This window comes from Embiotoca jacksoni, unplaced genomic scaffold (genome assembly GCF_022577435.1).
Source record: "Embiotoca jacksoni isolate LCO1_2020_lvr unplaced genomic scaffold, fEmbJac1.0.p SCAF_10, whole genome shotgun sequence".
Taxonomy (NCBI): Eukaryota; Metazoa; Chordata; class Actinopteri; family Embiotocidae; genus Embiotoca; species Embiotoca jacksoni.
In genome coordinates this window covers 6,790,606-6,803,795 of record NW_027185230.1, presented here as the reverse complement: position 1 = coordinate 6,803,795, position 13,190 = coordinate 6,790,606, and the positions used below count along the sequence as shown (strand labels likewise).

Sequence of the window (13,190 nt, the reverse complement as noted above, 5' to 3'; positions counted from 1 at the left end):
TAAGACTACATTACAATGATATTTATTTACATCCATCAGGAAGAAGCAATGTTAGATACTGATGGTGACACATTTTGTGTTTTTAGAGAGAGAATATGAGCTGCAGCTGCCTTTTATTTTATTTTGTCATTGTCTTTTCACAGTTTTTATGCTGCCTTGATGCAGAACTAATTTCCTTTAGCGCTAAAGTAAATATCTGAACTAAAGAGGATGAAGTGTTACAGTATTGGTTTATGTTCGTAAGCTACATGCATGCTCTGCATACTAGCCAGTGGAACTAAATAAATTTAGCTCTGCTCTTTATGGAGAAAAATCTGAGATGGTAATTAATCTCTTACTCTAACCATAAATATTTAATGGTGTTTTCTTCTCAGGCTGGTTTAGATAGAGCAGTATTTCCATATTGAGAGTTTATGCGATATAATTATTATTAAAGTAATTAACTCCGCCATGCGTTTTTACTCAGTGGCCCAGTTGCACTGTATTTAGACAGTGTTCAACTGCCTTAATGTAAATTCTGCCACATTCAGGTCTTCAGAAAGTTTAGTGGAACAACTGAAGATCTTGTTCTAACCCTCATCTGCCTTTTTTTGGTTTTCAGTGGTGTGAAAAATATCATCTTCCACTTTAACTATGTCATTGTCATATCACGCTTTTCTCCCTCTTCCATTGTTGCTCTTCATTTCAAATGCATCAGCTTCTCTCTCATACGCGTGTCTCTGTGATTTAATGGCTTCTTCCCATCTTACGTTTTCTTTGTGCTCCCATCTGGCCAGATCCCGCTCGCACTCCCCAGGGAGAAGGGACAGGAGGGGCCCCTCATCAGAGAAGAGACGTGAGGAAAGGGAGCGGGAGCGCTACCATCCCAGCAGCAGCTCCAGCTTGCCCAGGGGTCATTCGAAATCCAGGTAAATTTAACAGCAGGTGTCATCAGTCGGTGGTCAAGAGGAAGAGTCACGGATCGTCACACACAGCGGTGTTTGTTCTAACACTGAAAACAATGTTTATTATAGCTGTTAAGGCAGGGAGAGGTACTGGTGCTGACACACCTGAGTGTTAGGTCTGAAGTCTTTGACCCTGATGTTTTTTGGTAAGCTGATAATGTTGTTTACACATATGCGATACATTGTGTATGGTTTTACATTGTATTTTTGTGCTTTACACACTGTACCTATAAGAACGATAGTTAAAACCCGTACGACCACTCGTGTAGCTTCTAGTTTTGCTTGATATCGTGTAGAAATAAGTACATCCCACGGAAACGGTTAACTTTCTTAGAGTCAATTTGAACAAGCAAACACAATTATATTTTGAAACGGCGTGTACAGACAAAGATGATATACTCAAATAAATGACACATGATGTTGTCAGTTTTCATAATTTAAAAATAACTAAAAAAAAAAACAGATCAGGGGGTCGAGATTAGGTGCCAATGATTAGAACTTCCTTTTTAAAACCTCTGGCATCGAGGATCTGCCGTGCTCTTTGCCACTGAAGTGTGTGGTGTCATCATGCCGAGATGTAAAAAGCTCTCTAATGGCCTTCAGGAAATAGGTTGTGAATGACTGAGTCTGACAAGGGATCTCCAAATTATTTGAAAGAAGTCATTCCACTGTGATGAAAATCGTCTGCAGTACAAGTGGTATAGATTTTGAACAACTGTTACTGTGTTCAGGACTGGCTGCCCCCAGCAAATTCAGCCCAAGAGCAAAAATATATCTCCATCACATGATCTGGAGGCTACTGCATGGGTCTGCAATCAGATAGAGATTACACAAATGCTGTATGGAAGACATGCCAGACAAAAACCCTTTGCTTCCAAAGTAAAACTGCAGTTTACCGGTAAATAAATAGGGGTCTTTTGGAGTATTGTACTCAGGACATATCAGCAAAAATGGAGTCATTTTGGCCACTGTAACAGCAGACATGTTGGTTGCAGATCAATGGCAGCTTTTCAGGAGTAGAAACTCAATTCAACTGTGAAGCACAGTGGTGGAAGAATTATGGTTTGGGTTGTTTTGCAGCCTCACAAACTGGGCACTGCAGTCATTGATTCAAGAAGAAATTCTGCATAATATCAAAGAGTGGTTGAAGATAATAACAGACCATCTGTCTGAAAGATGAACCAGAAGTGGACCTTTTTTAACAGGATAATCACTTTAAGCACACAAACAAATCCAGCAAGGAGTGACTCAAAAAAGAAGGATGGTCATGGCGTGGCCTAGTCAAACCCTGGATTTGAATTATTTTGAAATGTTTTTCTGGACAAGCCCTCCCATCAGAAAGTATTCCCCGCTTTGGTTGTGTGATGTTACTGCCTGAACCCAAAATGTTCAGCTGATGTTCTCGTCTTGCTTTTGTCTCCCAGGTCCCCACCTGAACAAAGAAGGAGCTCCTTGTTATCCTCAGGACAGATGCAAACTGCAGGTTCCTCTTTCTCCCCATATCTGTCACCCAGCAGAGTTTTTTCCCCATCAGCCAGCCCTGCGTCCAGCCTGGCCCACTCAAGGTAACGCGCTTATACACAAACACATTTAGCAATTCAGTACTTCAGCAGTGGGTTGTTATAGCAACCTCTAAAAGTTGTGCTGATGCACTGTGTCAAAGGCCAAACTGAAGATGATTTTTGTGTTATTATTCTTGTTGTGGAGTTTTAGAAAATAATTGACTGTTGGTCAAACCTCTCCATTCAACAATGTGTGTCTGTGATATCATGGCTTCCAGCCAGCGTCTTCCAGCTTCGAGGCAAAAAGGCCTTCATGACCTCTGCAACAGAGGCTACTCCTTCTGATGTCTTGGGGTTGTTGCTCTGCTCTTTAAAATATTTATTGCACACAGTTAAAGCTGCACACATTAACTTTTGAATGCTAGAGTACAAAACAAACTGGTTAACATATAAACCTCCGTTTACCCTCACGTCATGCAGTAAAACAGCCCTGCAATGTCGAATGTTGAAGGAGAATTGTTCAACTTTCTTTTCATTGCTTTGGCTATCTTTCCCATCAGCTATAACTTTTCACTCACCAAGTTACTTGCTGAGGTCATGTAAGAGGGCAAGTAACTCATGAATAGAGGCACATAATGTGAAAGAGGGCGCTGTGGTAATTTTAAAATGTGCTGAACCCAAGCTCTGTTGGTCTAAACTTATTTGCCGAAGCTTCCAGATACAAGCAGTACGATTTTAAGAGTCATTCCTTCTAGTTGGTCAAATCAATACCCAGTATAACCTTTAAAGTCTCTTTTAAAAGTTTTTCCTGGGGACATTTTTTAATTATGGCAAAACTTGAAAATATCTTTGCTTGTATCAAACATAAAAGCCCCTTTTTGTGCCTGGCATTGAATTTTTTTTGTCCAACAACATCCAATTTATCCAGAATATCAGGCAAGTCATGCACTAGGTTGCAGACTAGAATGCTTTTATTATGAAAAAAAAAAAAAAGGTTTTTCTTTTTATTATTTTGTAAGAGTAATTGATCTTCTTTTTCAGAGAGGTACAATTATTTGAGCAGGTACACAAACATCACCATTGCAGGAGAAAATTGGCTTGTTTTTTCTTTTTGTTTTTTAGTATCAAAACTTCTGCTTTGCCTTTGTAGGCAACTTCCTGGCTGTAAATTAGAGTTTTGCCGTTTGCTATCTACAGGGGAAGGAAACTAGTGCACAGTGCTGTAATAATACCAAGAGCTAAACAGATGTTGTACCCGCAAAACAGTTGGTTTCAAATTGTCTCACTTCTCCGGCGGACTGATGCCAAACGACTCCGAAACACGAGCAGCAGTCTGCTCTACACTTTCTTGTCACCTGTTGTGTTCAATCAGCTTGATGTACATGACTTTTTTTTTTTTTTTTTTCTATTTTAAAAATCCTGTGATGAATTATGAAGTGTTTGACTAAAGAGAGATTAAAGTCTTTGGACAGAGCCATGAAGTTGTTTTTGAGGCCTGCGATTTTGCCACCATTTGTCAGCATGATTATCTACTCGGCTGCGTTTGGTGGTTTTGGTCCCAAATGGATATTTTAGTTTTTACACGTCACACGCCTTTCTTTTTTTATTTCTTTTTTATTTATTTAATTTATTTTATTTTCCTCCTTCTCTTCCTTCTCCTCCTCCTCCTCTTCCTCCTCCTATGTGCCTATCCAACGTTGAACATTTCAGAAAATATCATGAATATTGTATGTCCTCTACTGTTAACATGATTGATTTTCTCCTCTCCGTCTCTTTTTTTGTCTCCCTCTCTTTCTGTCTTCACTCTCGTCTCTTCAGGGGTGGTTCTCAGGAGAAAGACAAGGCGGTGTCCTCATCCATAGTATCCTCCGTTCAGTCCAAAATAACTCAGGTATTGTTCTTTGCTTTTATCCCAGATACATCCTCCGCTGAACTTTACAGCGTCGCCAATAAAAGTACTGAGTGGTGTTCTTTTGTTTCCATCATGCAAAGAGGGAGGACGCAGAGTGCTGTTCACTTTCACACACACTAAAATATAGCTAGTTTTTAGCTCATGTCCGGAACATTCTTGTGAGGTGTTACTTGAATTCATATTTTATTTAATCCCCACTAAAACCACTGTATGTTAGTACATCACATAAATGCATTATATAATCGTCAGCTTTGTTTGTTTGAACCACGAGGAGGCTCTTATCTTTACATCTGGTGCGTATTTGATCCTGTGACCTCAGTAAATTGCTGTAGCTGTATATATTTCTCATCTGCATCTTGTAGATAAGATAATCTGTGACCTGAAGTTATTTTCTACCACACACATTCTCCACTGAAGGTTGTGTGCGTGTGTGCGTGTGCGCTTGTCACAAATAATTGTCCTTGGATCCCTCTCGCAAAGTGTTTGGATGTGTACTTTTGCATTTGGGTAATACATCTTTGTAACACACTGAGTTTGTGCTTTCATGTAGTTTATTTGCACTGCAGCTGTTTATGCATTTGTATCAAGTTATATTCTGTATTCAGTGGTGATTTAATGCAAAGAAACTGCCTCTGACTTCAAAAACAGCAGTTAACAAAAGAATCTGAACTGGGGTCATCTTATTTACGTCTTCTGGAGCTTTCAACCGTATCAAATGATGATCCTCATCAGATTGAGTTTTTTCAGTTTCCATTGAACGGCAGGTATTGAAACTTTTCGCGTTTCTGCTTACCTCTGGGGCTTGACATGCATTCTGTATCGCATTTTGCCTTAATCTGATAACCGAGTGAACGGCTCTTTGGAAAAGATGATTTTGTCAAAAGTGTCTGTGAAGCTTACAGTCGACTGATGGTAATATCTGAGGCCGTAGTTTCTCATGGTGTTGAATAACATTCCTGAACAGTGTTGCTGGGATTTTGTCTACCTCTGCAGGGGTACACGTGATGTCAACTCTGTAGACCCCTATTTCAACACAAACAAAAAGGTCTGCTGCTAGCAACTGTAGCAACTCATCCTGGCTGAAATTGCACTTCCGCCTCTTGCACTCATTCTGGGAGCTTTGCCAGATGTTTCGGAGGCAGAGAGAGAGAGAGAGGCTAAATATTGGTCGATGTTAGTTGAGTGGCAGGCAGAAGCAAAGGCATAAGCGAACTTCAAATATCTTGGGAATGTGGGATTTCACCTCTCTGCTGAGGAAGGGGGCAAAACTGATGCATGTTCTTGAAATTGTTTGCCTTTGAGTGCTCATCAATTCAGACAAGAAGGAGAGTTTCCCTTTTAGTGTGGTACGTAAGGTTAAGTTCAGCAAGTTGTCGTTTTGTGTTAACAAAGCACTACAGCTTCATTTTTTTTTTTCTAATAGAGTTTTTGGCTCCACAGCTGAAGCCTGTGAATGAATAATATATTTTTTGTTTCTTCTTCTTCTTCTTCCAATTTGACCATAAAGGGCTATATCAATTTGCTCAAAGCTTGACAGAGCTTCATATCGAATTTCAGCTCATTATTTAACTGCCGATCCCACAACTTTAGTTTTGTTTCACGGTCAGGACTCGTGCGTTGTCTAAACCACTGCAGACAGAGGTTTTCATTACCGAGCGGCAGACGTGTACATAGTTTGCTAATAATTTGGTTTAAGTCAAGTGACAAGTGTTGTGTTTTGTTTCTGCTTTCATCAAGTGACCAAAAAAAAAAAAAAAACATGTGTTTATATGTTCCTGACTGGATGGCTGCCATCATGGACTCACGGTCTCCTGTTGAATGTCAAAAACACTTCTACCTGTAAAATTATAGTCATCGCACCATGAGCCTCTCTGCATGCAGCCACTTTGTGACAGTGGTGTATACCAGCTGTTAAAATACCAATTGAATTGTACGTACTGCTCACATCAGCAACTTCACTGTTGCGATTGTGCAGTAATTAAACATTTATATTCTGACGCAGCCAGAATGTTGAGGTGGCATAGACCTGTAATTTTCCACACAGGACAGTCAGAATTTCTGTTCTATTAGCCCACCCCTTCATTTTGTGAATGACGATTACTCTACATAGGACAAAAGTATGTGGACACCCGACTGTGCTTTGTGCACCAGGCTATTGTTGTGTTAAAAAAAAAAAGCAAAGGACTAAACTGTAGCCATACAGTTGGATGGACACTATGATTTGAAATATCAGTGCACCTTGTAGCGTCAGGGTTTCTCTTAATTTGAGATCAGGGTCTGAAGCCAAACAATAAAAAAAAAAAAAACATCCCAAAGGAAAAAGAAAAGTGTTCAGAGGTGTAGCCTACTTTTTGCTATTTTGGACTCAACTTCGACGATCTAAGTGCTCGATCTAAAGCGCGCAGCACAAGTGAACTTAGTGCGTGTCCAGATCCACTTTTGCTGGTTTAACATCTGATAATCTCAGCGGCTGGTGAATCGCATGGTTCAAAGGGGCTGCCGTCTTAATTAATCATAGGTGTGTTTTGGGTGTAACATGAAACAAACCACTCAGTGTCAGCTCCCATTCCCTTTTAAGAGCCGCGTTTACATCTTGACTGATATTATAACAAAAAAAGTAGGAAGGAACGCCCCTCTGCAGAGGAACCAGATCTTCTCGTGGGCAGATCGAGCCAGTTGTGATCTTTTTTTTATTTTCAGTCTCCTCCGTGTTTGTGCGCCGCTGCACGTTCCTGCGTGTAACAAGCAGAATGTAAGTTGAATGTAAGCATTGTTCCCGACTGTGTCCGCACATATTCTATCGTCATAATACGACCTTATAATTACAGTAAAATGCTGCACCGTTGACTTAAGACCGGGTTTTTGTTGTTTGGTCACTGTCACTTTCTGCTGCCTCAAGGTCGCTCTGAAACTATAAAGACACTCGGTGTCTCCTGGCGTCGGGTGTAAGATAGAGCCCTGCGGTGTATTGTAAAGGACTGACTGGGTTGTATGTGATAAATTGATCGTTGCTAAGCGGCGGGACGCGTCTGTTCGGTCTGTTTTGGGTGCTCAAAAATGAAGAATACGGAGTCTCAAAAAGTGGTACACACTTATTACTCACAATGTAACCTGACACGGAGACCTCGTCAATAAATTCTGACCCCGGCAGACACCCTCCCTGCTCCACCCGGTTTAAAATTCCGGTGTCCAATTTATGGCCGCAACATGCTGCTTTCACAAACGCCAATCAAATGCATTTGTGTTTTGTTCAATAATTAGAGAAATCTGCACGGACACCAGTGGATTCTTACAAAAAAACGGTTTTGTCTTTATTGTTCTTCATTGTTTGATTCTGTCGCTGCTCTCTCAGCTGTCGTTAAATCGGCAACGAGGCTCCAAACTGTGAAGCGAGCGAGCGAACGTTCACTCAGATCAGTTACCATTGAGACAATATACTCCCTTTAATTCTTCTTTGTCTGGCTTCTACGCAACGCTGTGATGTGCTGTTCATTTACCGACTTGTCAGCTGCTGTGTAAACATGAAGAAGCCTTTAAGCTTTAAGACAAATTTCCGAATCAATCGCTTTTATCAGTTCAACCAAAGACATTTTTTGCAGCTGTCGTGGATCAAATGTTTTTTGTTTCGTTGCATTTTCAATCTAAATCACCATCAACATCTTTGATTCAACATCAGTAACTTAATTTTCTATGTGTCTGCACGTTGCACAAAGTGATGCAATGAATTGATGATTCTCCTGCAACCAAGCGTGCAACTAAACACATTAACCCCGCTGGTGCAGGGCTCAGTGTGCAGCGATACACGCTGAATATTTAGTAACGAAATGATTCAGCGCTGAGAAACGCGTCGTGTAGGAACAGTTATACCTCCCAAGGAAACGGGTGTTACAGTGAATGTGGAGAGGCTGCAGTGTCGGCCAGAATTCTAGAGGCTCTGAGACTCGGATGCTTTTGGGTCAATAGAGGGTGAATGAAGAAGCAACGCTGGCTATACTTCGAACACTGATGCAACTTGCACTGAATTGGAACTTATTCCTTCTGCTGGCCATGGGCCACGTCTGTCTGTCTGCCTGTCTGTCTGTCTGCCTGCCTGTCTGCCTGTCACAGACTGAGCTTCCAGTGTTTACTGACCACATACAAAAATCGCACGTCTTCCATCTGTTGACGCTTCTCTCTCTCTCATTGGCAAAAAAAAAAAAAAGGTATTTTTCTTTCTCATTACTGCGGTCTCATCTCCGGCCTTCATCTTAACACAGCAACATTAGCGAGCTACTGAAAACATGCTGTTGCAACATGTACAGATTCAAAACCACTAACTGCTTATACCCCATCTGTGATGTTTTACAAACACATCTTGAATAATTCAGCACATACTCATCTGCCTAATGGGCTCCACTTCCCCGAGGGTGCCTGGTTGCTATTTGCCTCATCCCGTCTCTGAGTTTCCTGGTGTTGGTCTCCTCTGTCTCGGCTGTACGTTTGATAAATGCTTCCTGCACCTTAGGATTGGTCTTTAGACCTGCGCTGGATGCGTCTTTCATTGGCATTGTAGTGTTTTAATTTGAATCTTAAATGCTGTGCCCATATTGTCTGTTTTTGAATGTGTATGTTTGCCATAAGAAGCAAAGCTGTGATATTTACTTCTTAAGTTTGAGCCGGAACTAGAGCTACCGAAGTCCTCGGTAAGGATTAGAGGAAAGATGGTGTTTGCACAAATTACTCGGGGGGGGGGGGGGGGGGGTTAATCGTGTTTCCTTCTAAGGCCAATCATTGGTGCTTGGGTCTCTGTGATTTCACACACCAGTGAGTTAAGTGTTTTGTTCGGCTAACTTGTTTGGAAAGACGTTGCGTTTCAGTTCAATTTCTGTTTGCGAGCAAAAAGAGACACAGTGCAGGAAGGAACATTTTATTAAAGAAATAACATATAAATAAGATTCGGTTTAAAAAGTGAAACGGCAACTGCAAAGTGTGGAGTCATTACAATACCGTTTCTGTTAAAGTTAGAATCCTTAAGGTTTTCACCCGGTTGATTTACAATATTTCAAGTTGTCGAAAATGCGAACAAGGACCAAGTCTATGTCAAGATTCATTCCTTAACTCGCCGAGAACAGCTGTCTCTCCAGCAGTGGAAAACAACTCAGATGTTAACTCTTGTTCTCCTTTTGTTTTGCCAAAATTTTCAGCCATCATTGTATTTATTGTTCCATTTATCGTAACGGGAAGTTAGAATACTTCTTCCCCTGATGTTAGACTGAGGGCAGTCCTGACGCTACGGTGACTCACTGTACCATCTGGTGGTACAGAATGGTATTATGAGACGGGACGGACCACGGCTAGTTTGTCCGCACACATTACATAGATGTCTGTCAATTGTTTTTGTTTTACACCAAAAATCTTACAGATTGCTCTCTTAAGGGTTCGAACTTAAAAAAAAAAAAAAAATTAAAAAAAATGTCATTTGATTGCTTCATCACTTTTAAAACTTGATAATTGTAAAAAAAAATACAAATGTTGCCAAAGACTAAAAGCTAAAGAGAAGCATCAGGGAGGCTGCTTGTCGCCACAGGCCTTTCACATTGGAGTCATGAAGGTTTCACTTTCAAGTTTAGGCGTCCCCTTCAATTAATGTCATAAGGAAATACTCCGCTGGTAAAATGTACCAACTCGGATATAAATACGCCACCATTGACTTACTGCGTTGTGATAAACAGATCGGTGTGGATTGTCTTATGGTTGGTTTGGATGAGGAACTGTTTTCAGATGTAATCTTTAATTCATTTTTTTCCCCAATGTGGAGCCACATAGTCAGGTGAACATCCTATGCATTGTTTATAGAAATTCTTTGTTGTAAGTGAGCTCCAGGCGTTTTCATCTTTGTAACCACAGTAAGTTATCGGATGTAACCGCTATGATGTGTGGGATTTTTTTTTTCCCTTCCCCCCCCCCCAAGATGCTTGCAGCTGACATGATTTAATTTGTTTAAGCAACTTTGCAACTTACTCTGTAATAATTTAGAGCATCATTTGTCACATTCCCATGAATGTGTGTCTGTCTGTCTGTCTGTCTCTGTGTGTCTGTCTGTCTGTACTCAGATACTCCAGGGATTTGAGAGAAGCAGCCTTTTGAATGATTTGATATGACAGCTCCTTCCCTCTGTGGTTACAGCTGTTAATTTGTCTCATCTGTCAGAAGAGCTCAAGGGTGGATATTTGCCCATGCGTGGGATGCAATGCAAATTAACACTTGCTGTTCTGCAGTGTGAGCATTTGCCCCCCCCCCCCCCCCAGGTCAGCAAAATTTACATTTCTACCTGAAGAGAGTGAAGGAAGGGAGATTGAAAACGTAAAAACGTCAGTTTGGCAGCTTCCTACGCCGTGTTCCCCACATTTTCTCTGCTTATCTCTGCACTCACTTTTTGCCACTGCAGCTTTCTACGAATATTTGTTTTTTTTCCCTCTCATCGACCTGTTTATATACACTAGTATCTGAAATTGAGGATTAAGCCCCTGCAGGTATGTATGATTTGAGGAGGAGGGTAATATGTGTGATTCCAAGGACATAGACGGTATTCTGTACTTGAAATACAACAAATGCTCAAACCTATTACTTTGCGGTGCTACAAAAGTCAAGGCTGGTCTGAATTTTTTTACTGGACTTTTTTAAATTTATTTTATTTTTATTTTTTTTCCCACCGGACCTTCATTGTTTTGCCAGAACTCCCCGCATTGGCAACCCCGCCGCGCTGATCGACTTGCTCTATTAAAATGAAGGAGAGAGACGCGTTCATTCATGCATGTCGCAAGCAAAACTTGAGCTAAAACAAATCGGCGAGCTTCAGGCATCTGGAAGCTGTATAAGTTGATTCCCAGTGGGAGCGGCGCTACTAGCAGCTCTTTCACGCCTCGGGGAGTAGCTGGCTGATTAATCATCGCAAAAATTATTCTTCATTGAGGAGCTGTAATACAGTGTGAAGAGAACATCAAAGTGTTACGAGATCAACCTAATCCCTTTTGTCAGTTGTTTCAAAATGAAGTAATTTGCTCCCAGCTTTCAGTGCAGCGTGTTGGTCCTCAGCTCGGTGGCTGATTGTAGATCAATTGGACTCGGAGAGGAATCGGCAGATCTGCTTGTGTCAAACTAAAACGGGAGTCGGTAAAGAAATATACTGCCACTACTGTCTGTTAGTGTGGATATTAGTATTACCGTTGAACCAGTCAGTGGTAATACACGCACACACACACACAGATGCAGAACAACTCTACAGTCTTAATAGGTCAAGCTCGATGTTCATGCTCCATAATCCACTCAAACGCATGAGATTGGGAGATTTGTCAATCAATCGGACTTTATTTGTGAAGCACTTTTTGTAAAACTGTTTATAGTATAAACAAATTCAAGTAAAGGCCAGACTAAAAAGCCTGTTGTGAAATGTGTTGTAAATCAAAACTCTTTCCTTTTTTTTTTTTCCCCCGTCTCTGTTCTCAGGATCTGATGGCCAAAGTGCGAGCCATGCTCGCCACCTCCAAGACCTTCCAGCATCCCACCTCCTAAAGAGGGCACGGCTTTCTTGTCGCCACGACGACCTTTGCCAGTTAGCGAGCGGTATTCTCCAATTTCCTGGAGATTCATGCGGCCTGCATCTGTTTCTGGTCCCCCGCGTTTATCCACCGTTTATTATTTTATCATGATTTGAGCATCAACAGACTCGGGTTCGGCTGCTTTATGTCTTCGGCACCATCGCGATGGGTGAAGTACGCTTAAGTAACTGGTTTCACGCCTGACCTGAGAAAACAGCTGGGAGATAAAGTCGCCGTTTTTGTCGAGAGGGGAATCAAATGTGGAAGTAATCCGTGTTATTTTGCAACTCGTTTTGAAAAGATGTTTTTCATTATATCAACACTTATTCTTCGCAGCCTCACCGAAAGCTGCCGGAAGTCTATATTCTCTCCTTCTATGAAGGGTTGTGTTTTGATCATTTCATTCTTCTCCTCCCTCCTATTCTCTGCTCTGTTGTTTGCCCTTTTCATTATCTTCCCCTGCTCCCGTTCCTCTGCAGCACCTCACCCCTCCACTTCAGAGGCAATTTTAAGTTTTCACTCTGTCCCTCAGCTGTAGTGTGTGGCCTTCTATTTCCGTTCCTGGTTTGTATTGTAATGAGTTTAATGCAGAACAACTTTCTAATCCAAACTGTCAATAAAGTTTGTTATGATTTAGTTTTCGCTCTTATTCCTTTACTGTCAGTAATTAAGTTTCCATCCAAATGTGACACAAATTGTAACCATATTTTTTTTTTTTTGTATATAAATTCTGCACGAGGAAACTTAAATTACAGCAGGTTTCCACCCACTACTGTAAACGGGAATGTCAGGAGTTGACACGTCGGTATGTTGTTGGTCACAAGAAGGTTACGGAGGACCAGAATTTAATGTGCTTTGATGATTATTCTCCGGTGAGTATATTTAATTTTTTGTGCTAGCTTAAACTAAATGTAGGGTTTATCTTTAGAGAGACGTTTGCCTTTGTCATTTTATTTGACTCATCACTGATAACATTTTGTAAATGACTAAATTATCAATGAGTGACGAAGGACAATAAGATAACTGTGCGCTATCTGCATATTGCCAAAAACTATTGACATTAATTGCAATTCGAAAGTGTTCAACTTGCAGGTTGTTTTAGGTTTTGTTATGGTCTATTTCTGAGAGAACTACTGAGAATGTTGAGGCAGATGACGGCCAACGCCGCTGCTGCATGTGGAGGATCAGCGGAGCCGCTTTATGGATTTGGACGTAGGTGGATTAAAGGTGAGTTTAAACAGAAATATAGGAGCCT

At 41.0% G+C, this 13,190-nt stretch overlaps 1 protein-coding gene across 3 annotated transcripts in view; it reads left to right on the top strand.

The window, feature by feature from the left end:
- sfswap (splicing factor SWAP) overlaps window positions 1-12,571 on the top strand; it is a 45,631-nt gene extending 33,060 nt beyond the window's left edge. For all 3 annotated transcript variants that reach the window (XM_069163023.1, XM_069163031.1, XM_069163040.1), the window contains 4 exons: window positions 777-908; window positions 2,369-2,509; window positions 4,265-4,337; window positions 11,844-12,571. In XM_069163023.1, coding sequence (XP_069019124.1) covers window positions 777-908; window positions 2,369-2,509; window positions 4,265-4,337; window positions 11,844-11,909 — 412 coding nt within the window. In that variant the 3' untranslated portion in view covers window positions 11,910-12,571. The remainder of the gene's footprint in view (window positions 1-776; window positions 909-2,368; window positions 2,510-4,264; window positions 4,338-11,843) is intronic.
- Window positions 12,572-13,190: the final 619 nt, after the last annotated feature.